The following is a 25,855-nucleotide window of genomic DNA, read 5'->3' as shown; positions in this document are numbered from 1 at the left end:
ACTTAAGGTCTAATTTTAACAACTTGCAGAGTTTCTAGGGGGATTCTGATACAATAAACCAATTGGCATGATCAAGAGATAGCACAATTAAGCCTGTACTAACCCACATCACCTAAAAGTACTTAAAGAAAAAATGGGCCATGCATAAAAGCAGAAAATAAACTGCTTTAGCAGCCAGTGGGTTACAGTGAACAGAGGTGCTGCTGCCAGAAATGCTTTTGACTTTGCCACATTCCAGGTACTGTGTGTTCCACAGCAAAATAAAAATCCACCTTGCAGTGCAAAGGCAGCAGCTCTGGGCCCTAGGGAAGCATGCTGCAAAGCAGGAGGCCTCTGCAGAGAAAGAACTTCCCTGACCCTGGACAGTTTTATTTTTTGTGGACTGTCCTCAGGTGATTTCGACCTGCTGTGCTGATGAATAAGCTGAAAGGCAACACCTTTGATCAGAGAAACAGGAGAAAACTGTGGGCAACTTAACAAGGATGCTCCAAGTCACTGATCTGAAAATCCAAAACAATGAACTATAACAGCAACAAATTGAATGGACATAAAATGCAGGTTCCAGGGCTGAATTGGGTGGATTCACCTCTGTCTGCCTACTGCACAGTTAGACAGCCCCCCAAAGCATTGGGAAATGTAGTGACTGGGGTCAGGAAGTAGCCTGTTCTCACATTTTTATGCCTCCCACTACAGCTATCTGTGATTTAAGGAGAAAACATACACCCTCTACAGTGAAAAACATTGCAGTAACACAGCCCACCAGGAGGATGCCTACTTAGAACAATGTGAACTTGTCTGTGGTTTCAGGAAGACAGAACTGGAAGTATTTTGGGGACATGGTGTGGGATGGGAGGACGTGGGAGGAGGCTCACTGAACACATGCATGTTTTCTGCACAAAGCCTCCTAATGGAAGCTGCATGGAGCACAAGAACAGAAATTGCAGCATCGAGTCTCTCTCTTCACTGGCACACATTGCTCCTAAAAAATTTCACACCCAACCAAATGCCAGGAAAGAGTCTAGATTCTTCACAGCTTTCAGATAAATGGAACCATGTCAAATGAAAAGCAAATGGCAGAACAGTGCAGTGATGACAAAGGCTCTAAACCAGCAGCCAGGGCACACTGCTGTGCTCATGCAGGGCCTCAAAGGCTTTAATAAGTCTCCACAGAAGGAGAGCAGCCCTTTTGTACCCCATCAACTGTGACACCACCATCTGATTCAGTATTCAGCTCCACACCCCCATCATGTTGGCAATAATTCAGAGTTGGTGAGACAACTTGTAAAGGAGTAAAAAAAAAAAAAAAAAAAAAAAGCTGTGTTTTCAACCTCTCTAATTTAATGTTAGCTTTCTATGCATCTAAAATCAAAGACTTTTTTCACTTCTATTTAATCAAAATTAATCACTAAGATTACTACAGTAATTTACGTTGGAGATTACTGAAATGAGTGTTTTATTAAAATCTGGTTTTATTAATAAAACACATTCTGGCTAAGGAATCATGTGAGCCTGCTATTAGAGACTATTAACTGGGAACTGGGAGTTAATCATAACAGTCATGCTGCCAGGTTCTTTGACAGAAACACACACTGGGTTTGTTTCTACTTTTAGTTTTACTAGAATATCCCAGAAAATTAGTCACCCTGGCACAGAGCAGATTCTGCAAATCAGGGAGAGGAAACAAAGGTGCATGTGGTATTCACATTCTCTGAAAAATCCCTTTGCCCAGGATTTTTACCCTGGGAAGCTGAGAAGTCTCAGAGAAAAACGAAAACAATAATTATCACATTTGCTTCTCCTGTGCTGTTCTCACATGTGCAATGTGTTTGGAGATTGTTTACCCACAGGTGATTGTTCCATTGGTTTCTGCTGGGAGTTGTTTTCACTCTTTGGCCAATCAGGGCCAGGCTGTGTCAGGACTCTGGAAAGAGTCACGAGTTTTCATTATTATCTTTTTAGCATTCTGGAAGTATCCTTTCTGTATTCTTTAGTACAGTTTAGTATAGCATTCTCTAATACAATATAGTATCATAAAATAATAAATTAGCCTTCTGAGAACATGGAGTTGTCACTGTCATATTTTCTGAAAAATCCCTTTGCCAGGATTCCTTCTGCTGGGAAGCTGAGAAGCCTCAGAGAAAGAAAGGAAAACAATATTATCTCATTTGCTTCTCTTGTGTTTTGCTGCTTTGGAATGTGGTTTGGAGCTTGTTCACCAACAGGTGGTTGTTTGATTGGTTTCACCTGAATTGTTTTAACTTAATGACCAATCACAGCCAGCTGCGTCGGACTCTGGAAGGAGTCACGAGTTTTTCCTTAGTGTCTTGTTAAGCCTTCTGTAAGTATCCTTTCTCTATTCTTTAATATAGTTTTAGTATAGCAGAATAGAGTAGGATAGAGTAGAATAGAGTAGGATAGAGTAGAATAGAGTAGGATAGAATAGAGTAGGATAGAATAGAGTAGGATAGAATAGAGTAGGATAGAATAGAGTAGGATAGAATAGAATAGAGTAGGATAGAATAGAATAGAGTAGGATAGAATAGAATAGAATAGAATAGAATAGAATAGAATAGAATAGAATAGAATAGAATAGAATAGAATAGAATAGAATAGAATAGAATAGAATAGAATAGAATAATAAATTAGCCCTCTAAGAACATGGAGTCAGATTCATCTTTCCTCTCCACGACGGGGGAGCCCGAAAATACCACATGGAGTCAGATTCATCATTCCTTGCTTCATCTGGGAACCCCAAAACCACAATGGGTGCACAAAAGCCAGCAGCCTCAAAGGAAAGGAGAGCAGAGAGAGACTCACCAGCCTGGTTGGTGGTGATGCTGACAGCAGCAAACTGCCTGGCCAGGGTGCTGAGGTCGGAGACGCCGTTGAGCGCGTCGATCTCGAAGGTGTAGTTGGTGTGTGCCAGCAGGTCCACCACGGTCACGGTGGTGTTGGTGAGGCCGCTCTGGCGCGGCAGGAAGCGCACGTTGTCGCTGCAGGGCTCGCACAGCCGGCTGCCCCCCGAGCACTTCTTGCAGACGATGTTGAAGGTGACATCCTTCCTGCCCCCCGTGTCCAGGGGCCAGCTCCAGTCCAGGATGACGGAGGTCTCGTTGATGTTGGAGATGACGTTTCTCGGGGCGGATGGTGGTCCTGGGAAAGGGAAAGCAGGGAGTGAGATTTTCTCCCCAAGGGTGCTCCAAAATGGGAGTAACAAAGGCACAGAAACAAAATAAAAAAAACCTTAATACCCAAACTCTTCTGGTTATTTCCTGCGGAGACTCCCACAGTGTTTCACTAGATTACAGACCTAGGCTAACAAGAACCACGTTTTCTTATAAATAGAGAGTTCCCTCAGGGTGCAGTTCAGGATTGAGGGCTGAGTACTGGTAGCAATAAAAAAATCCTACTTCTCCTTCTCGAGTCTGACAGGGTACAAAAAGGAGAAAATGAAATCAGAAAAGACACAAACCCAGCCCACCAAGTTCCAGCAGCCTGTCCAACACTCAAGAAGACACGAGAGGGAGTGGATGGCTGACTGCAGTGGGACATGAGAGGAAGCAAGCAGGCGAGCTGTTGTGGAGGGACAGATGGAGCAGCAAGAATGACAGCCCCGAGCAGAATGAGCTACTCACTGGTGCAAGCCATGGATGGAGGGTCTTTCTCAGAGCGAAAGTAATTCTTTTCACACCTGCAGTTCAGAGATGCATCTTCGTAGGTGGAGCTGTGAGGGGGGCATTTGGCACACTTCACATTGCCTGCAGAGGCTTTGTAGAACCCAGCTCGACAGGCTGCAAAGTAACAGGGGAGAGAGTTTTAAATTCCATGGACATCTTGATTCTAACCTGTGACTACTGCCCTGGAACCTACCCATATGGGGATCACAGTTTGCAGACATTTATGATCTAAAGTTACAGATTTTTCTCATAATCAGAGCTGACAGAAATAAAACATCTTGGTAGAATGGAGTTCATGCATCAGCTTGGATTTGCATTTAATTTTTCCTGGAAAACAAAACAGTATATTTCACCACTAAGAAGAAACATTTTCCACGCTTCATTTTGAGAACTTCACTCCTTTTCCTTCTCTTCTGCTTAATTTACCAAAACTTTGGCCCTACCCTGCATAAGAAGCTAACTTTATCTTCTCTCTGCTGTTAACATTTTCTTACAAGGGCACACTGATTGTGCCCTTGTAAGAAAATGTTAGCAGCAGAGAGAAGATAAGTAAGCCAATACCAAGAAAATAACCTGAACAGAGAAAGATCTTTTCCATTTTTGAATGATCATGTCAATGAGCTGCTTCTGACACTATGAGGAACTTGCACGACCTCTATAAGAAAGATTTTTTTGGGGGTTAGCAAAGTCTAAGCCAGGCAGCCTGAGGTGGGAAAAAGCTCTGAAGAGATATCCCAGCAGCTTTTCAAGCGATGGAGGAGGGAGGGACTGTTCTTGTCTATCCCCAAAACCTAAATAAACACCTGGGCAAGGCAGATTTGTTGGTTAGCTCCTGATGCCGAAGACCTGAGTGAAATGCTCTGGTGAATGGTGAGAGAACAACTACTCTGCTCTTCTCTGAAACATCCTCCAACAAGGGACAGCAGGAGGAGCACAAAGGGTTTCACAGGGAAGTGCCAATCTCAGCCACCCTTCAGCACTTCCCAGCCCTGGCAAACAGCAGTGCTTGGCTGCAGCTGCTCCCTCTGACTTCCAGGCTGCAGGAAAGCAGCTGGCAAAGACAGCTCCTGCTCCAAGTTCTCTCCTGAAAGCCCTGAGGAAACAACCCAGAGCCTGAGCCTCTGAGTCACAGCCCCAGCAGACAATCTGTTACAGCAGAATTGTAAGAACTGCTAAAGAATAGCAGAACTGCTGAAAGTGACCTTGTGTGAGCAGCACGGACCTGTCCGACCCGGCACAGCCCGTCCAGCTGGCACTTGTGGTGTTCCCCTCTCCACAAAGCTGCCAGGGGGGTTGGGGATTCCCATTTAACTGGAGGAAATAAAGGAAACCTAAGTCCTTCTTACATCCCTCCACCAGGATGAAATGCAGAAGGAAACAACTGGGTTTGGGTTTTTTTTTTGTGTAGCTGTTATTTTTGCAGCCTTTTACGACAGAGGAACCTCCAGTGACTTTACTGCCTCTGTTCCCAGCCCTGAGACAGCAAGCCAGGCACAAAAGATGTCAATCCCCTTCTTACCAGCAATAATAACTAAGCAAACACAATAAGGAATAAAGATCACACTTCATCTGCCTCATTAATACAGAGAACTTCCATTAAAACTTCTTGTGGAAACTTGCTACCTGACATTAAATTTCAATGGTTTTGCTAGCCACCTTGAATGGACACTTTTACATTTTTGGGCAGTCACCCACAAGGCAACGATGTATTTATGATTCTATACAGCAGAATCTTTTAATAAATATATATGTTAGTTAATGCAATGACCAAAAAGAAAAACCCTTCCACCACTATTTTAATAAAAGCAATGAATTTAACACAAGTAAGCAAGCTTGTATTAGAAAAAGACAGATTTAGAGGGGTAAAGAAACTGCTCCATTAATCAATGTCTCTTTCACCCCTCAGGGAAAAACTCATGGACCTCATTTAAGAAAAGGTGGTGATGGTCAGTGGGGGGGTGAGCCAGTCAGATTCCTGCTGTCCCAATGTGCCCTAGCAAGGGCATCCCAATCTCATGTCTTCCCCTCAGGCTGTCTTGCACTTTCTGTCTTTGCCTGTCAGACCAATTTCAGATTACTCACAACTGCAGCCCAAAGGTGAAAAAACAAAAAACATTTACACTTCAAACTGAAGCTCAGAACTGGAAGTGCCAATGAAAAATATTGTCTACGTATAATTATTCCTTTCCTAATAATTATTTAAATTCTGATATGTAAGAGAGAAAAAATAAAGTTGTTACTTCAAAAGGCATTAATTTCTCTGTCAGACAAATTGGATTGCATGTACTGATAGAAGAAGCTTTGGCTTTTTCAGGCAACTACCATGGCTTTGGTTGCAATTCAGTTGAAAAAAATCTTAGGAATTAGCATAGGAAGTCTTCATAGAATCTCTAATTTTAGCATGGAAACCAGCTGTGAACAGCAGTTGCTTTTACTCAACTTACTCAATTTCTTGCAAAAACTAAGAATTTTTTTTTCCCTCACAATGGGGAACAAAGCAGGAGGAAATAGATGCAATGGACCAGGAAGAAAAAACTGTTAGCACACTAAAAGTGAGTCAAGGAAACTTTGGGAGTTTCTATACATGTGATATAAACAGTGCAGCAAGGCTGGCTGGTTTTGCTTTTTTAGGAAGATCTCCTCAAGCCTGCTGGCTCTGGTGACTCCTGTGGTAACTCCCAACTGCAGCATTCTAAAACTGCATTTATTCTGATTTCAGTCTCTTTTGCTCGGGTGTGATGCCAGGATGACTTCATTGAGTCACCTGACAGTCAGAATTTCAGGACACTGGTTGTCCTTGTTACTGTGTGAAAATGAACTTCCTTGAGCTCTCTCTAACTGATGAGTCTGTCTCAGAGGCAGAGAGCAGGGAAAGTTAATTCAGTGAGAGGAAAACAAATGCATGCAACAGTCTCTGCTAGGCACTGATTAAAGAAATGTGATTGTCTTTTCTGCAGCAAAGTGAATTTTGCCTCAGCCTAACTAATCTGCTTGGGATGAAAACATGCTCCTAATTAAGGGTTAAATTATTAATTTAAACTGGAATTAATTTTAAATTAAAACATAAATCTGTTAGCAAATAGGAGCATTTTAGCATTCAGGTCCTGCAGCCCCCTGCACACAGAGCAATCTCAGCAATTCCCAGCTGTAAACAGCAGGGAACAAATGGAGCCTGCACTGGGGATGTCCCAGCCCCAGCACTCCAGGCTTGACAGGGCCCATCCCCTGCACAAGGTCAGGGAAACTTCATTTAGAAACTGCCTGGCACTGCCCAGCCCTGCAGGAGCTCTGCTTTTAGTGCTTTTTAGGCAGGGCTGGAGCATCACAACAGGCTGGAAGTGGATTACACATCCATGGCATGGCTGACCAGCACCCACCCATTGATCATTTCCTCTCTTTGTTCCTCTGCTCCTCATTAGAACAGCCCAGGGGTGAAATGTCACCCAGGCATTGAGGTACAGCATTTACCAAGAAGGGAATTCAGTCACAAACCTGTGCAGCTCACAGACAACACATCCTCAGAGTGTGCACTAACGAGACAGATGAGAGCAACCCAGGACAAACCTCCTGTGACCAGGACAGGGAAGCATTCCCCATGGAAGTGGCCACTCTTAGAGGAGCTTTGCAAACAATTCCCAGTCACCTGAGCAGCAGCAGGTGAGTTAATTGAACTAATCAGTATTTTATTTCTCATATCAGGACCCATTCTTCACTTCCAGGATTTTGAGAAAATGCTCCAGTCCCTGCAGGGACAGACTTGCTTGTGTTTTGATAGATACAAAGTCCTGAAGCTGGAGCTGAGGCCACAGGATGACCTTTGGCTGGGCAGGTGAGTTGGGAAGGGAACCACAGAATCAGTTAGGTTGGAAAAGACCTCTGGGACCACCAAGTCCAGCTTATCACCTCCCACCACCATGTCAATGAGACCATGGCACTGGGCTGTGTCCAGTCTTTCCTTAAATGACTCATCCCAATGCTCATACACAGCCTTGCATCTTTGAACTGTTCTCCAGTTCCTTTTGAAAGGGTTTGCACAGCTTTTTCCCTTTTTTTTCACTATGGCACCCCATTCACCAGCAAACTTTATAAAGCAGGTTTCCTTCAAAACCCCTCAGAGCAATGAAACCACCTTCAGCAGCTCTGGTTGTTTATCAGTATTTCAAAAGCCATAAATTCTACAGCATTCTATATGTGTGTAGCATCCTCTCTCTCTCCTGAGCCTCTCTGTAACTTCTTGAACACCAACTCAGCCCAAAAAGGCTTCTAAAAATTAGACTGGTTTTGATTCCTATTTCCACTGAACTTCAGGCACACTTTTTGTCATCAGACCTGAATAAAAAGACACCACTTAAGTGAGCAGCTCTCAAAACTAAAGGCTATTGCTGTACATGCAGAGCAGGCTTTCTCTGTGATGGGCTGTGCTGCTGGCACCTGAGGGAAGAGAAAAATAAGGTTGAGAAAGGCTCTAATGAGGGATAAAAGCTCTTCTTGTGATTGGACTCCATTACCACTGCTGTAAGAATATCCCCAGAAAGAGGTAAGGATATTGACTTTTTCTCCTTGCCTGTAGGATTCCACTCTCTCTGTTGAAGAAATAAGAATCATAAATGCTCTTGGTGTTTGTATTCTTGCACCATCCATGAGATGGTGCCAGAATACAATCCTTGCCATGGGGCAAGGATTCAGTGCAATGTGACACTGAAATGTCTCTAGGAAAACACTCCTCAGAATGAGCACTTTTCATTTTTGCACCTGAAAGCTGCTGCTAGCCCCAAAAAAAACCAAAAAGAAACCAAAAAACAAACAAAAAACCCCCAGTAGTATTTCATCTTCCTCATGAGTAAATTTTTGCCTTTTTCCTCCCCGCTTCATGTTTTATAGTGATCTGTGACCTTAACATATTTTAATCAGATGCTTCTTAAATTGGCTTTACTCCCAGGTCAAGCCATTGAGCAGAAACAATTCCTGTTCCTTTGTTTAATAACTGTTACTGGCAGACATATTAATTATATGTACATAAGAGATAGCGCTGTCCTGAGGGAACAACACTGCACCTTTCAACCACAAAAAACCCAAAGTCTGGAATAGCTGCACGTTGTGCCTTGCAGGGATTCTCTGTCTCTTTTTGTGCAGTGCATTCCAGCCAGGATTGCTGCCAGCAGCTTTGTTTAAAGTGCAATGTCAAAGATTGCAGACCTAAAACAGGCCTGAAACCTCTTCACAGCAAAGAGGTTCTCACTTGTGGGCAAGCAAGCACCAGGTTTCAAAATGTGCCAGGCATTGTGTCTTCTCTGCAGTCAGTTTTGGGGGAAAGAAATCTTAGTGGATCACTTAAACAGGTATTTAAACCTTTAAAACATGCATCACTTAAACAGGTATTCCCTAAGCAGGAATTTAATAAACCCACGTTCATAAATTGCCATATAAATGATTTTATCCTCATACCTACAACTCAAATACTATATCAAAAACCTGGAAATATAGTGTTAGAGATATCTATTCATTTATTTTTTAACAAAGATAATTATGTTAATCAGCATTGTACTGACCTTCATGTAGACTATCCAATATTTGGGGTTTTCTTGCAAATTATTGGTCACAATGCATTCTGCTTCAGTGTAGGTAGTTGATGTGAAGTACAGAAATTCATCTTTCCTTCAATTTGCCTTCAAATTTGTTACTTTTTTCACCAAATCAATGTACCCTTGGTTTTTATTACATGACAGGAAGACCAGCTGCTCTTGATGTGTCCTCTCAAAGGCATTCCTCATCTTACAAAGATCTATTGTGAGCTTATCTTCTCTGTGATGAACAAACACAAACTTTTCAATCAGCCTTTCCAGCAATGTCTTCTGATCCTTTGATCATACCCATCTGTTTCTACACTGTCATTTATACAGTGGAAAATGTTCTTATTTTTCCCATGACATGTCTGATGAAACCAATTGATTTATATATTGGACCACAGATTCTATCTTGCTCTCTAACACATTTGGGCTTTTGCTTTGTTTTGGGTTTTGTTTTTTATTTTGAGCAATCCATGGAAGATCTCTCCTAGTGAATGCACGGATCCCAAGTCAGAACAGTTAATTCTGACAAATAAAAGGGATAAATTTTCTCTCAGGGATGGAGGGAAGACGATGATGCATTTACTGAGGCTGAATATTCTTTTGTAGCTTCCCACCTCTGCTAGCACATTCAGGAATCTCTTGCTGTCCCTGGGAGAAAATTAATGCAGAACAGGCTCCAAACCCAGTGTCACCTTCTAATCAAAATGCTGCCTGGTGGCCTGTGTGATGTTTCAGAGAGCCCAGCTCAGCTCCCTGATGACACAGGTCCACTACAGCAATTTGCATGAATTAGTACTTTTCTTAGGAGTCTCAGCAGAGCTGTCAAATTAATTGGAAAAGAAATTTAACAAACGCCTTTTCCCTCAGAGATTTGCTCTCAGGTCAGGGTTGAGGCACATTGCTCAAGCAGTGTGGGGGAAGCTTGTGTTCTTCACACCCTTGCTGGACTTATTTTGTTGGTAAAAAAGAGAGGACTTTGGTTTCTTGAGCTGTTAATTCGTTACCTGTCACAAGCAGCCCACTGACATAAAAAAGACCATCTATTTCTAGTGCTGCTTTTGGCTGGGGTAGGATTAAATTTTTTCCATAGCAGCTGCTATGGGGCTGTGTTGTGCTGAAAATAGTGTTGATAATTCAACCAAGTTTTTATTTTTTACTGCTGAACAGTGCTCATACAGTGTAAAGGTCTTTTCTGAGCAGGCTGGGGGTGCACAAGGATTTGGGAGGGGACACATCTGAGACAGCTGGCCAAGTCTGGCCAAAGGGATGTTCCATCCCACCTTTCCTGGGGATGGCTGAACACCTGCCTGCTGATGGAGAGTGGGGAATCAATTCCTTGTTTTCTTTTACTTGTGCATGGCTTTTGTTTTCCCTACTAAACTGACTTTCTCTCAACTCACAAGTTTCCTCACTTAGCTCCTTTGATTCCCTCCCACATCCCATGAGGGGAGAGGAGTGAGTGTCATAGTTGTCAGCTGGGCTTAAATATGACAATCTCACAACACTAAATATACCAGATGCTGATAAAATAAAAATAGAATGGCTCAGTTAATGGCCAGTGACTAGAAAGTCTGTACTTTCATTTCCCACAAATTCTCATACCTCAAAGTTAGTTCTTTTCCCCAATTTTACCATATTTTTGAATTCAACCACTGGAGGCAAGACATGGCCAGAGGCACATAAAGTTTAGGAAGCAAACACTGGAGATACTTTACTGCCCTGCCTTCCAAAACACAACCAACCAACCAAAAAAAAAAAACCCAAACCACAACCAAAGTTCACATTTTTCAGCAGTGATGTGAACTGGAGCTGAAAATCTGGAATTGAAGCTGAAATTGTGTGCCTATGCCTTACTCAGTGCTACTTTCAGTGCCAACCACTGACTTATTATTACTTGAATTCACTGAGAGCTGGTGCTGAGAAAGGGAAGCTCTAAAGAAGAGAAATGCTGCTGCAATGGCAGGCACTTAAACCTGTAGGAAAAAATCCCTAAGGTTTAAGCCACTGCCATTAAATCTGGAATATAATTTAGGGTATCAAAAAATGGCTGTAATTTGTAGCAGTATACAGGAAACAGCCATTGCTTTGCTAGTGATGCTGTTAATGCCACTTAATGGCTACATCCATATAAGTATTTTAGGCACACTTTTAAAGCAAAATCCCATTTCTCCCCTTCTTGTCACATGATTCACAACATAAAGTGTGTCCAGACCACACAAATACATCCATTCCAGGTACACTGGAAGAGGTTGTCCCTGCTACAGGAAGTCTGTAGGACCTGATAGAGATTTTCTGAAGTGAAATTCAAATGCTTAAAAACTGCCATGGTATGGGCACAGAATCCTTAATTCCAACTGCTGAATGCTCCTGTTTGGCCACACTCCTTGTTAATGTAGACTTAAGCCATGAGCACCAGCCTTCAAATATCTCTGGGCTGTCAGAATCTGGCAAAAGGAGGATGATTTTATCTAAAGCCATCAAACATATAAACAGATATTGTCATGTGCAGAGAGGTTTCAGTGATTTCTAAAGAAAAGGTTTAAGCAGAAGACCCAAAACATTACATCATCATCATTGTCAGAACATCCTCTTCTTGCATTTCTTTTTCATGGACTGTATTTTCATCTTTCCAGCAGAAACCCTGAAAATTAAACAGTTGCAGCCCCTGGGGACATCTGTGAAAATTAAACAGTTGCAGCCCCCTGGACAATCTTCTCACAGCTGAAAAGAAAGCCTTTTGCAAAACTATCTGAACACTCAAGTGCCTTTCTGCATTGTGTGCTTTAGCTTTTGCCTCTTCTTCCTTGGTATTTTTCCTTTTAAAAGGAAATTTCTTAATTACCTAACATGCATTTTGTGTGCATGTGTTAAAAATGTCTGGGTTTGCAGGGTAAGCAATTATCTGCTGAACAAAAAACCAATTAAATGTAAATTTTTTTTTAAATCCCACAGTTCAGCATTTTTCTTCGCTTGCCTGCTACCTGTGTGAATCCAAGGGGGGCAGAACCTCAGCTGTTTGGAAAACAAAGAATCTGATGTATTGCATTTTATAGGGTATTTGCCACAGAACGAAATCCTTCCTTACAATCAGCACCAGAAAAAAGAACTCAATATTCTCCAACAGCATTCACTTCTCAATGCAGGAAGTTCATCAGAAGGGACAGGAAACTAAGTTTGCATCGTTCTGCTCAGTACTTTTTCTAACAAGTGTGTGCTGATATCCAATGCCACAGGTTCAATTAACAGTTTGCAATTCCACTGGACTTTATGGGAAAAAGAATAAAAAACCAGCATTACAATGTCTTTCATGACTCTGCATTGTTTTATAAGAAAGGTTTTACTATATAGACATCATGCCATTTTCTGAGTGAAGGAGCAATATTGCAAACACCGTGGATTTAACTACAACATTGGTTTTATATTAATTTTTTCCCATTTCTTACTTTAACAGTCAAAAGCAGAAACCAAGGAGGCTGAAAGGACATCCAAAACCCTCAAAAGATGGAGGCATTTAGGGAATCCACCATGAGATTTGACATTCTGTACCTATCAGGACCAACTGATGCAGAATAGGGTGGGGTTTTTTCCCTACCAGGAATATTCTCAACTGCTCCCATTAAAATTCTTTGGAGTTTACTAAGAGGTAATGGAGAAGTCAAATTCCATCTGGTTAGTTTGCTTAGCAAAGCTCTGATCACAGGTCTGTTTCCAAAATATCTATTTTACTTTTTCTGAACAAATCTCAAGACAATAAAAAAGGTTTTCTCTTTTGTAGGCTAAGTTTCAAGAACAAAAAAAGAATCCAGAAAAAAGAATGCTGTACACATTAAACCAGTACAAATGGTACAAAATAGCACATAAACAATTTTAAGCAATCAAGTCAAGAAAATCAAGTCTGTTCTTGAAAACTAAAGTTGTAACAGAAATAATTACCTTCTTATTGATATAACTCTGACTGGGACAACTGGTTTCCAGCATACATGTCATTGAGACCTTTTTTTCACTAAATACTAAATTTTAAAAGCCAGTACAGAGAGCAGAATTGGAAAAAGGTTTGTCCTTGACTAAGCAGTTACACATCTCACATTCAATACTAACCAGGTGCATTTCTGAGAGCCCAGGGCCAATGGATCAATCTCTACACCTGACACAAAAGCTCTGCAGACTGGTGAGATCCCACATAAGCTTTCCAGCCACAAATGGAGCTCCCAGCCTTGTGCTGGACAAAATTGTTCCATAGGCAGACAAGGATTAAGCTTGGGATAACCCTGGACTAGAAGATGAGCCTAGAAGAAGTTTTTACACTGTTTTTCTGCAAAGCCATGGTTCAGCAGCTCATGAGCCCTCATTTCCCCACCAAACCCACAGAATAAGGGTGTGTGTCAGCTGTGAGCATCCCAGGGAAAGTTTTTCTTCTATAAAAGGCTCTGTGCTTCAGACAGGAATCCAGTTAAAGTGTAATAGCAATAATGTCCATGTAAGTCACTAAAGCATTTCTACTTTTTTTTTTCCTTCCTCCTCTCCTTGCTGCCTGTCCTGTGTGTCAGATTAGAAACATTCAACAAGTGATTATGATAGGCAAGTGTAACTGTATTGTGAAGGTGCTGTCAAAATGCATTAGCAAAATGTCCCATTATAGCCCAAGCAATCTGAAATGATCTCCCACTAACAAATGCCATCAGGGCTGTGTTCTGCTGCCCTGACACCACAAAGTGAGGCTGTGACAGCTTCCCACAGTTACAAACCTGGCCCTGCAGATCCAGCAGATCACATCAAGCCCTCACATCCCCACCTAGTGCCAAGGACATGGCACACTTTGGCAGCCCTTTGCTTTATCTTGCTCCCTCCCTAAAAATTAACTGTGCAGTGACCCTCCTTCAGCACTGCTCAATAAATCCTAAATACCTCTGTCTAGGCAAGGTATGGCCAGCAGTGCAAGGGCCAGGGAGCTTCCTCCAGCACCATCACCATCACCATTTTCTCTGCTGCTCTGTGCCCCTTGAGACAGGAATTCTGAGCTGCTGTGCTCAAGCCCAGCTGTGAACTGGAACACTTATTTGCACTTTCTACCTGTTCCCTAACAAGGAAAACTTTCCTTCTGCATTAGGATTCGCTCTTAAAGAACATTTTGCTCTTTTTCCACATCTTCTCTTGGCTGCAGTGAAGACTGGGTTAAATGTGTGTGCAGCAAGCATTTGGAAGAGGCAGGCAGCAAGCAGGCTTGTTATTCTTGATGAATAATGTAACTTAAGAGCTGTAATGCTCACAATTGATTTAACAGCTGCCAACAGCCCCAGTTTAGAAAAGAGTGAGGCAATGCTTGTAAATTTGGCTTGAATCAGAGTAGTCCTCCCTGTTACCCTGCAAGTGGGAAATATTTCTGCCCTGCCTGCTTGGTGGCACCCTCCTCCTGCTTCATCTGTAGGGCATTTTTTAATGACAATAAGTTGAGTCATCTTTCTTCCCACACTATATTTAACTTTGTAAACCTTCCATCAGAACTCTTTGCATGTAACATAAGCTAGATACAAAAATCCAGTGAAGTCTTTACAAAGTGAACATTTTATGGATAGTTTCCCCTGGTACATTTTGATAACATGAAACAATTGGGTTATCAAACAATTGGCCTTTCAAAGAAGCAATTTGGCTTTTCTCTAGTTCTAAGAGGATTTTGCTAAGATAAAATGAGAAGTTCAGCAGCTGTTCAAAAGTCTAGTTTTAGCATCTAAACTCTAAATTTAGTGTCTTGCAGTGCAGGGGAAGAAGAATGAAGATTTTCAGGGAGATTGAAAGAACTTAATATGAAATAACAGAACTTTATTGTTTCAGTCAATCCCTGACATGAACTGAAATGTTTTGTTCTCCAAATCTCTTTTGACCTTATAGTATTTCACTAGCATGAAGTTTATCTAATTTCCAAATATTTGTTCTAGTATCACACTGACATTGGAATATGAGTGATCTTTTTAGAAATAGCAGTGCAGGTAATAAACATTGATGATTTCACTAAGACTAAAAAATTATGGATGGCTCATCATTCAACACTATTCCAGCTCTGTCTCAATATCCCATACCTGAGGCAAGAATCCTCAAATATTTAGTTATTGATTAACAACACCTGACAGATACAGTAAATTTTAAACTCAGTGGATGATTACAGGCATGAAGGAGGAGTAATTCCCAGAGGTACAGAAGGACATGTGGAGCACTTCCTCTGCACCCTCCAATTCTCTCACTCTGAATCTCTGAATCTGCAGGGGGGAAATAATTATATAAATTCACCTTTCACATTAAGCTGCTTGGCAGCCAGGAGCAGAAATTCCAGACTTGTGGCTTTTAGGATGATTTATACCTGTCAGTCTTTGTATACCTGCAGTATTGCCAGCTCTGAAAAAAAAGTTGGTTTTACAGACATGATTTCTTAAAGAACTGGAACTGCTGTCAGCATTTCTCTCAACCCCCTTGAAAATATCAGGTTTTTATCCCACATTATAAAATCCTAGAATGGCATCCAACACTGAAAATCTCCTCCTGCCCCCTGCTCCATGCACTCTCCAAAGCCTCCAGTAAGATATGGATATTTTTTACCTCATTCTTATCCCAGCAATTTCTGCATCTTTTAAATTTATGGCAGAACAAAATCAGAATAGGAGCTAGAGCTCATCTAGTAATAAAGAACAGTGTTCTATTAAAAAAAAAACAGACTTCTTTCTATTAAAAAAACCTCCTTTCTTCTAAAACTCCTGGTTTACAAAGGGATCACCTCACAAGGTTAAGGCAACATAATCCCAAGCCTCTGCACCTGCATCACAAAACCTCAAAAGTGGCAGAGGAAGGGAAAACAAAAAATCTCTCAGAAATTAGGAAGGCTTATCCATGGTGGATTCTTTGTGTATAGCTAATATCCAACCATTTTAAGGAAGCTGTAAGGGCAAAAATCACCAAATAAACCCAACCCATTTTCCCCTTGCAGCTGAAACATGTGGGAAAGGATACAGTGGAGTTCCCTCTCCATTTTTTTCCCCTACCCTTTCACTTCTTCAGGTGTTTTTACAGAGAACTTTCTCTGAGGAAAAGATCTAAAAAGAAACTCCTGGCCCTTTCAAGGGCTACTTTGATTAGGTAATTTCTGCCCCAGAAAAGTTTTGTACAACCAAAACAATTTCTAAATTAAGCTTGTAAACAAATACCAAGTTGAATTAACTACAGGACCATCAACAGAGGAAGGAGATATTTAGGGATATAAAGAAAACAGTAGAAAACAATCATGTAACAACAATCAAAGGAGAGTCTAAAATTTTTTAATTAGCATTTTGTCATCTAATTCCTTTTCTTTTCAAATAAGTCTACTACCTCAACATTCATTTGCACTAAGATGCCACAGTCCAAGTAAAAAGTAGAAGCTGTGTGCAATACCTAAGTGATGTCCCTCCCAATACAGAGGAAAAAATGACTATGTTATTTCCACAGCCAAATATTCCAGCCTACTAAAATAACTCAGTTTCATAAGTGCTCCTGAAACAGTTCCAACTCAGGCAGGAGAAGAGTTGGCCTGGATGAGCAGTTCAGGATCCATGTGATTATTCAGTCCTCATTTTTGCTAAATTTAATATTGGCTCTTTGGGGATGGACTCCCAGAGGTGAGGCAGAAAAGGGCCACTGAAACCCTGCCAAGTTCAGTGGGGAAAAACTTGGGCTGACAGCCTGGTTATCTAATTGTTAGCAGCAGGCAGCAGCAGTTTAAAGTAGCAAATTAATATGTTTGGGGGTTATGCAAAACAAGAATAATTTACAACAAATTGGTATCAGGAGCAGGTCTAATCAGCCACAATCTGAAAATCCTGAATTCCCATTAAAATAAATTGGAATTGCATTTGCTTCTACGTAGCCTGCTTTTGACTGCAGGAATTTAGAGTGGTGAAAAGAGATTAGTAGGGGCTTGGCTTTATCTGTAGACTTTATCTACCTAATTATATATTTGAGACTGGTAAAATTAGTATACAGAATAATGGAAAAAGTTATCAAAAAGTTGCTGTACAGGCCATTTTTCTTGCCCACATATGGAAAACTGGATTCAAATCTGACTCCAAGAGACCCTCAGCTACTGAAGCAGTGACTAAGTTCAGGGGTAAAGAGAACAGAAAATATAAAAGAATAAGTGGGGGAAATAAGATCTACTCTGGAACATTTAAAGGGTTGTTTCCAGGGGTGAAAGGGAGCATGATCAGATTATAAATGAGAAAAAAATAACCAGGCAGCATGAGAAAAATAGTTGAAGTTGATCTTGCCTCTGAGGAGAGAGTGGGAGTCCTTTCCAGCTCCCCCCTGCCCACTCCAGTAGCTCTGCAGGAAGGTCCTTCCTTAAGGGCCACCTCAGGGGCCAGGAGCTTCTTGGATGGACCTTTAGAACCCACTAAAAAGTCTTTTGAATTATTAAATAGTCACAAATGGAAAAGCAGACCACAGACAACAAGCACCTGGGATTCTTCACTGTCAGAAAGAGAACACAGGACTAGAAAATCACTTGTCCCCATCCTACCCCTGGCAGGATCCCCCATCTGTAGGAGTCCCTACATTTCACAGAACTACACCAACATAACCAGACAAGGTCTATTTTTATCTTTCAGCAAAAAAAATCTCTGTGCAGTGATATTTTTTGTAGCCATACCTTCACAACTTCATCTGAAACTCTGTATTTTTATAGTTGGCAAGAAGAAAAAATCACACCCCTCTTTGCAGCAGCTCAAAAGATTACTTCAAATGCACACAGAAGAAGAAGCTTTTGGGGATTTTTCTTTGTTTGTTTTTTTGGAGGTTTGCACATCTCTAGCTTAGCAGTCATTTCTATCAGCTTATATTAAATAGCTGCTTCATCAATTTCAGTTAAAACCAAATTAGCTGAAATGAAGCCAGGATCTATACAAGACTAGCAGAAACTTAAATAAATCAATATCAAACAACAACCTCATCTGAAGCTAGACAGCTTGCTGATGTGCTGAACAAGAATATAAGCACTGAATCCAAGCAAGAGTTCCTTCAATCAGAATAATGTCCCCATATGTGTTTGCAATTATCTAATAAAGCTGTTCTCACTAACAGGGACAGCAGCAGATCTAAGAGAAAAAACTGACACAAGCCAACAGGATTTCCTGATAAACACAGATAAAAATCTGGATTGCAAAATGACTGATTCTGGCATTTCTAACATTTCTGTGGGGAGATCCCAACACACCCTGGAAAGAGGCCAAAACCATACAAACTCTACAGAAGTAGTTTGATTATTTCCCCCGTTTGGTCATCCCTAGCTGGGCACCTTAGAGAGCAGAATAAACCACACCAAAAAAATCACATTTCTGTTCTCATTATGCTCCTCTTTTCCTTTTACCTGTGCAATTATATTTCTAGAACAAATTTCTGTAATTTCCTAAAGACTTATTAACCATATATATATATATATATATATAAAATATATATATGTGTGTGCATATATATGTGTGTGTATATACACACACATATATGTGTGTGTATATATATGTGTCTATAAATGGAGAAATGTATAAAAATAATAAATTAATGCACCAAATAAAAAATTATAATTTAAATGTGTAAAAATTGCAAAATTAAAATGCATAAAAACTAATAAATTAATGCATTAATTCTTATTAGTTGTGGAAATTTATTTGGGAGAAAATGTACATATTCCACTATTTGCTGTTTTATAATCCTAAAATGATGAGAAAGTTAACACAATCTTTTCCAGAATTAGTCTGTTCATTTCCTTTAGCTATCTGCTGCTTAATTAAGCTAAAGAAGCAATAAAATCCCTTCATTATCTTTACTAATTTTCTGCCTCCAATATTAAGCACAGAAGAAAGACAATAACAACATTCTCTGGTTTATTTTGCTGTTGAACTTTGGTATTCATAATGGATGAGAGGATTTGAAAAAAATAATTTAAAAAAGAGAGGGACAAGAGAGAGAAAGATGATCAGTTATAACAAAATCATAAACTGATTCATGAAACAGAAATAGTGAAGCTACGACCAGAACATCTTACATTCCAAACTTAAAAAAATACCATGGACTTAGGGAGAAGATGGTGACATTTCTGGTTTTGAGTTGAAGATTAGTTTTATTATTTTATTTATTAGTTTTTATACATTTCCCCATATATATATACACACACATATACATATATATATATACACACACACAGAGATATACGTGTGTGTGTGTGTATATATATATATATATATATATATATAGCCATAGTATCCATATGGTTAATAAGTCTTTAGGAAATCACAGAAATTGTTGTCACACATGTCCTATCTTTTATCCAGTGGGAGAATTTGGTCCCCTGCCTGGTGGTGAAGTCCATGTGCACAGTGTTTATATTAAAAATGCCACCAACTCTGTCCAGAACAGCCTCCAGAAAATGCCACTTAACAAAATGCTGTACCTGTGTAGAGTCTCAGTTTTTAAAAGTGGTCTCAACAGCTACCCAGAGGAAAACCACTGGTGAAATTTAGCATTATTTGTAAGAGCCTAAGAAGTGTTCATAAAAAAAGTGAGGCAAGTGCAAGAGAGAAATGCCTGTAGTCAAGAAATTAAAGCTAACATCTTAAAAGATGAAAAGGCAACTACTAAAAACAAATAGTGTAATGATTTGGCAAAGGAGATTCTGAGATCATTTCAAGCAAAGGGCTCAGGGTTGGACGTGACAAAGAACCACTGTGGCAAACCAGCAGCACTATCATGCAATAACACAAACCCAAGTGCAAAATTACTCCAGGAGCTCTTTTTAAGCCTTTAATATCTCTGAATCTTACTTTCAAGCCTTGCCATGATGTGAATTTATTACAAACAAAGAGGCACAAAGGCTTTGCTGCCTGTCAGCCACGGGTGTGAGCAGCAAGCAGTGAGCCATGGTGAGGACCCACATCTTGAGCACACGTGTTCTGGGACCTGGGAGGCTTCTCTGGCAAACTGGGATTTAAATGGCTCAAACAGCTTTGTTCTCACCAGCTACAACTCAAGTGTCTTGGCAGAGTGGCTGAGAAATGCTGCTGCAGCACTTCCCTACTCTAATCCTGGCAAGAGCTGCTGTTGTTGTTGTTAATCTTCTGCTTTCCTAAGGACTAAATTCATTATTATTTTAAATAGACGTGGCAGATGCTGAACTGGTGCTATTCATGCATCCACACAGAGATAAGGGGCCCTCCTTTTGCCCCAGTGATGCAACTCCACAGACAGTTAGTGTCCTTTAATTATGTCCTTTAATCCTAATATTGTCATAAATAAGATACTTTGGATTCTTGTAAAAAAAATAATTAATGCATAGAAAAAAAAGAGAAATATTTTAAAGGTAGATTCCAGATTGACCAATGCTTTATCTACAATCCACTGTTCTTATTTTCAGAGAGGACAGTGAGATGCCTCAGTCTTAACTACCAATATTAAATTAGAGAAAGACAAGAGGAAAATAAAAGTAACAAGAACAAAACAAGTAAATGCTGTGAAAGAGTCAGATGAATTATAGCAGAAGTATTTTGTCTGGATGTGGGCAGTTAGGAGAAATTCCCTCCCTTCCTCTGATTATTTATTTTGTTTGTGTTTGGTTACCCTAAAGAAAGCTGTCAAGGTAGCAGCACAGGCAACCCCAAACCCTTTATTTAGAGCTCTATCAAAACCAATCCAATCTCTACCAGGTAAATACTTTCTTTTTAATTAACCACTCCCAGTAGAGAAAATTAATTTCCTTTTTGATGCACTAATTCCTTATTACATGGCTACTGTACTTAAGAAGGAGGCTGCTATGATGACACTACTAAATTAGATTTACTTCTAAGCCATTAATGTATAAGAATGCTGTGTCTAATTCTTATAAACAGGAGAAGAAACACTGTCAGAGCAAAAAAAAAAAGATAAAACCTCAACTCTTCCCCAAGGAGAGAAGAGCAATCTTCACTGATTAAATAAAAACCAATTATTAGAAAGCAGAAGATGCAATTCCCATTTTAAAAATAAAATGTTAAACACCCCTTTATTCCTATGAAATTATGCAGTGTGGGGGGTTTTTTGTGACACCAAAAAATGTTCCAAAAATTTGAGACATTTTACTTTTTAGGCATGGGAAAAGGAACACCTTACTTACCATAGTTACACTAAACCTTTAGGAACAGGGAGTCTGGAGTCTCTCTGCCTCTATAAAGGGAATATTGGGCAAATATTCTACAATGGGAAGGGAGTTTTTTTACACTTATGAAGAATTAGCAGGCACCTGCTGGCAATTCAGATAAACAGCCATTTTGGCACTCTGATATACTGATATCTTCCATGAATTAGGTCTTTTTTCTCCTAAGTAGCATCCTCTTGTGGCTGCTATTTCACTCTCTTTATGGCTTTTGGGTTGATGAAGCCCCTATTTGATGAGTATCTGGCCCAAATACTCTTTTGATATTTCTTGTTTCCCATGTCACCCTTCCCAAACTCCGACCACCATTCTGAGTCCCACCCTCCCACACTGAGAATTGTTTTAATCTAAGATCAAAGGCTTCATTCAAAGATGTTTTGGAGGGAGACACTCACTTGCATGCAGCAGTAATGAGCTGCTGCCTATTACTGTCCAGACTGCACAAAAACTCAGTGTGAGTGATCAGCAAGACAGAACTGCAGCTCAACTTGCTCTGTGTCATTTAACCATTCTTATATTTCAAATATAAGCCATGTATCTATTTAAACAAAAAAAATGCTGTTTGAATTGCAAAATGTAGTTAAAAAGTGAAGGTGAGTTGGTGCCTACATGCTCAGCAAGCAGTGGAGGAGCATCTCATGGTGAAACCCTGCATTTCCAAAAAGCACCAATGCTTTGGTTTTCTTCTTCCTTGCCTTGGAGCTTATGATAAATATAAGGGTTAAAACTACACAGGGAAGTAGCTCTTTTTATGGGATTTCTTGTGGCAAAGAAATTAACACTACTTGGAGTGCTGACTGCTGCTATAGGACAACCAGAGTAATTAAAACAGAAAAAAAAAAAAAAAAAGAGAGAAATTTCTCAAGGCTTTTCTTCATATAGCTCATTAACTCAAGCACTGGCAGGTGCCAGTATCAATTCTTCAGTTCCTTCTCCTTTATTTAGTTTCAGAAATAAGCCTGACTAAACACAGTTGAAAAGAAGCAATGGTGCAGGCTGCAAAGGCTTTGTAATTAACACCAGAGAGAGACAAATGAGAAAGTGCTGACTGCATATTCCAGCATCTGAGATCACACCACACCAAAAGAGCTGCCCAGCAAGAGAAAACCAGCAAACTTTGTAACAGAAGCATTACTGCTGAGTGAAAAGGGGACTCTGATTTATTTCTGCACACATCAATTAAAAACCCCCATCTCCTCAGGCTAAAGGAGCAGAGGGACCTCAAGGGACAGCAACTCTCTACATCCACCAAGGAACAAAAAGAAAACCCAACAAAAAACCCCTCAAAACAAAAACAACCTCACCCAAACCAAAATCAATCAAATCATGTGTCTGTGGTTCAGCTGGGATGTCAGCACAATTTTTAAGATTTCACTGCCAGCAATCACCAATTTGTCTCCACTGACTGGGCACTGAAACTGTGACAGGGCAGGTTGTAAACCTGCTCAAAATACATCAAAGCCCTTGTGAAAGAACAAGAAGTTCATCAGGAGGAGAGATGTTTTCATCTATCATGCCAGCTGGGCACCCATGTCACATAAATCAGCCCCAAACTCTCAGCCATGCACAAGAAAGCTCCTTTCTCTTTGCTGCCTGTGGGTGACAGAGTTGTGAAGTGCAGGAAACGATCCTTGCACATCATCTCATGCAACATTGCACTTCTAGGTCCTCTGTGGTTTAATAATAGCTCTTCAGCCTAAGTACCTAAATTGCCTAAAAGGTGTCTTCAACGTGCAATCTTGTACTGATCTCATTATTCAAATATTCTCTGAAAAATTCTATTGTTTCCTCCCCTTTCCTCCAGGCCTGGGCTTTTGTTCAGGGCTAAAAGTGCCTTTATTACCATCTCTGAATATGCACCATAAATGCTCTGCATAAGTAGCTCTGTGGGTTTAGAAAATCATGATTTTTCTCCAAGCCAGGCATCCCTTGAGTGCCTGAGGGATGCTGAAGGAAAAAGTTTGTCCTGGAGCTGGAATGTTTGCAAATGCTCTCTCCTTGGGGAAAGGTGAGGATTAGAGCTCCCAGAAGTGACAAGAGCCAACAGTTGAATATTAGAGATAAACTGCTAAAGGTTTAGCACCTGAGGGGTTTGTTTGCTCCCTGCACCAAAAGCATGATAAACTTCATGTGGCCAGAAGTTGAACTTTGAGAGAAATCATCTATCCTTTTATAAAAATAATTCTATTGAAACCCACTCAATACACATGTTCCAAAAATATGCTGAAATGTTTTTTTTTTTAAATTACAGATAAAATGTTGTAAATTACACTCAAGTACAAAAAAGAAAACCTGCCACCCATTCCCCCAAGAAATAACTTCAAAAATGACAGGACCAGTTCATTCAACTCCTGAATTCAGCTTTGCTTGGGGATAAGGCAGAGCTTTCCTGTATTACAATACAAACCTTTACCAGCAAACTCAAGACTCACAGTTCAGCACAGGCACAACTTTTTATTTTTTTCATGTCTTTATAAAAAGAACTGATCAAAACCCTTAAAATTCTTTCTAAGGACCTTCCTAAGATGACAGCTGTGAGCTGTCACCATATTTTTGTAAATGGTTTAAAATAAAAGAGGAGGTTAAAAGCTTTTCCCCAGTTCATAGCCAACGGTAGAAACTCCTGCAGACCTCTTGACACCACATATTTTACATCTGACATAATGACAAGTTTTCTGATGTTTAAGCTGAGGTCTTAATTTTCCACCAAGTATTTACACCAGAAAGACCCCGTGGCTCTCTGAAGGCTCAGCTGGAGCAAGGCCACGTAAAACACACATTCAAAGGCTTCTGGAACATCACACTTTCATTTCTGAGTGAGGAAATATTCAGGTTTTTTCTTGAGGTGTGACACCACTCCTGTGTGTGGTTGTGGGGTGTTCTGAGCACCCACAGAAAAACCAGAACACCAACTCTGCTGCAGAAACATTGCTTTAAAAATCACCTATTGCATGGCACGCTGCTTTTTGGAAATTCATTTTCTTCATAAAACCATCTTCCCAGGAAAAGGTACACGGTGACAACCTCATGCAAAACACATCAATGTTCCCCAGTAATTCTCAGCTATTAAACCAGAGTTTTCACCCTGTTAGACCACTCTCAGGGAATCATACTAAACTGAAACCTTGCAGACATCCATTCCATATTGATGTAGTCCAGTGAGGAGATAAAATGCCCTGTACTGCTACTCCTGTACCTGTGACAGCAGCAAGGCTGCCAATCCAATAAATCAAACAGTGGAGTGAGGTTTCAGCCTCTCTGACACTGAGGGAAAAGAAAAAAGGCTGAAAGAAATTACAAAACATATATTTTAAAAAAAAACACCTAAAAAAATTCTTTTTTGTTTTTCTTTTTTCCCTCAGGTCTCTATTACCACTGCACTGCCACAGGTCCTAAAATTATACCATGCACTCACACACACTGACATGTACATACCCTAATCCCAAAACATCATCCTAAATTTGTCAGATTTATAAAAAAAATAGCATTTTTCCTCCATTAATGACTAACACATTTTTCATAGGCAGTCATGGAGTGAGAGGCATCTCATTCATAACATGCTTTTCACTCTAAACGCCTGCCTAAATGGATGCCAAACACAATTCTGGGTATGTTCAGTATTTGACTGATAAAATGCATTCTGTGACAGCAATGAGGCACTGTGGTGCTGTGCCCTGCTGGCATTTACAGCCCTTTCCATGGGCCACCTTCAAAAGCTGTACAGAAAATATGAAATGCAATGTACAGAGCAGGAAAACACAGTGATCTTTGTATGATGAGCACCATTTTTTCAGGATTATATTCTTGAATGCTTGCACCAGCAATATTTATCCTGCAAGGAACTGGGAGACAAACAAAACCTGGCACTTGGTGCAGTTGCAGTGGCAAAGACTGGAACAAAGCTCCAGTGCCACAAGTCTGAAATAATGTCCCACACTTTGCTGTTAAATGCTGGTTTTGTTAAGGCTCTTTGCATTCATGGAAGCACATGGGCATTCTGCAGTGCTTATCATCATATTTATGGTTAGAAGTGGCTTAGAAAGCTGTTTGATGTCTGCAAATTACACAGGAAAAGTCTGGGATCTTTGGCCAGCTCTTGAGTATTGTCTCCTTCCTAAGGATGGGGATCTACAAAACCACACCAATTTGGGGGTTTTGCCCCTTGAAGCCCAGAGATTCTCTGCTGTTTCTTAGCTCAGGGAGCAAAGGGAAGGACCCTGGCATGACCCACTCTGGTTTCTGGTCAAGGTTTGAGAAAGATGTGCTCTCCTGGTGTCACAGAGCATGAACTGTGCATGGTTCCAGCTGGATCTGTCCAGCACACCATGCCCAGCAAGCCATAAACCCTGCTTCACACAGGTACCATCCTGTTAAAACTAGGTCCACACCACATTATTTCATCTGTAATCTGA

The 25,855-nt window shown here is 40.5% G+C and overlaps 1 protein-coding gene across 4 annotated transcripts in view; it reads right to left on the bottom strand.

Moving 5' to 3' along the window:
* Positions 1–25,855, bottom strand: part of EPHA3 (EPH receptor A3) — a 176,508-nt gene that overhangs the window by 59,002 nt on the left and 91,651 nt on the right. For all 4 annotated transcript variants that reach the window (XM_059871604.1, XM_059871610.1, XM_059871617.1 and 1 more), the window contains exons 4-5: positions 3,636–3,791; positions 2,818–3,153 (exon numbers count right to left, since the gene is read on the bottom strand). In XM_059871604.1, coding sequence (XP_059727587.1) covers positions 2,818–3,153; positions 3,636–3,791 — 492 coding nt within the window. The remainder of the gene's footprint in view (positions 1–2,817; positions 3,154–3,635; positions 3,792–25,855) is intronic.

Source organism: Haemorhous mexicanus, chromosome 2 (genome assembly GCF_027477595.1).
Source record: "Haemorhous mexicanus isolate bHaeMex1 chromosome 2, bHaeMex1.pri, whole genome shotgun sequence".
Taxonomy (NCBI): Eukaryota; Metazoa; Chordata; class Aves; order Passeriformes; family Fringillidae; genus Haemorhous; species Haemorhous mexicanus.
This window is presented reverse-complemented; position numbering and strand designations above follow the sequence as displayed.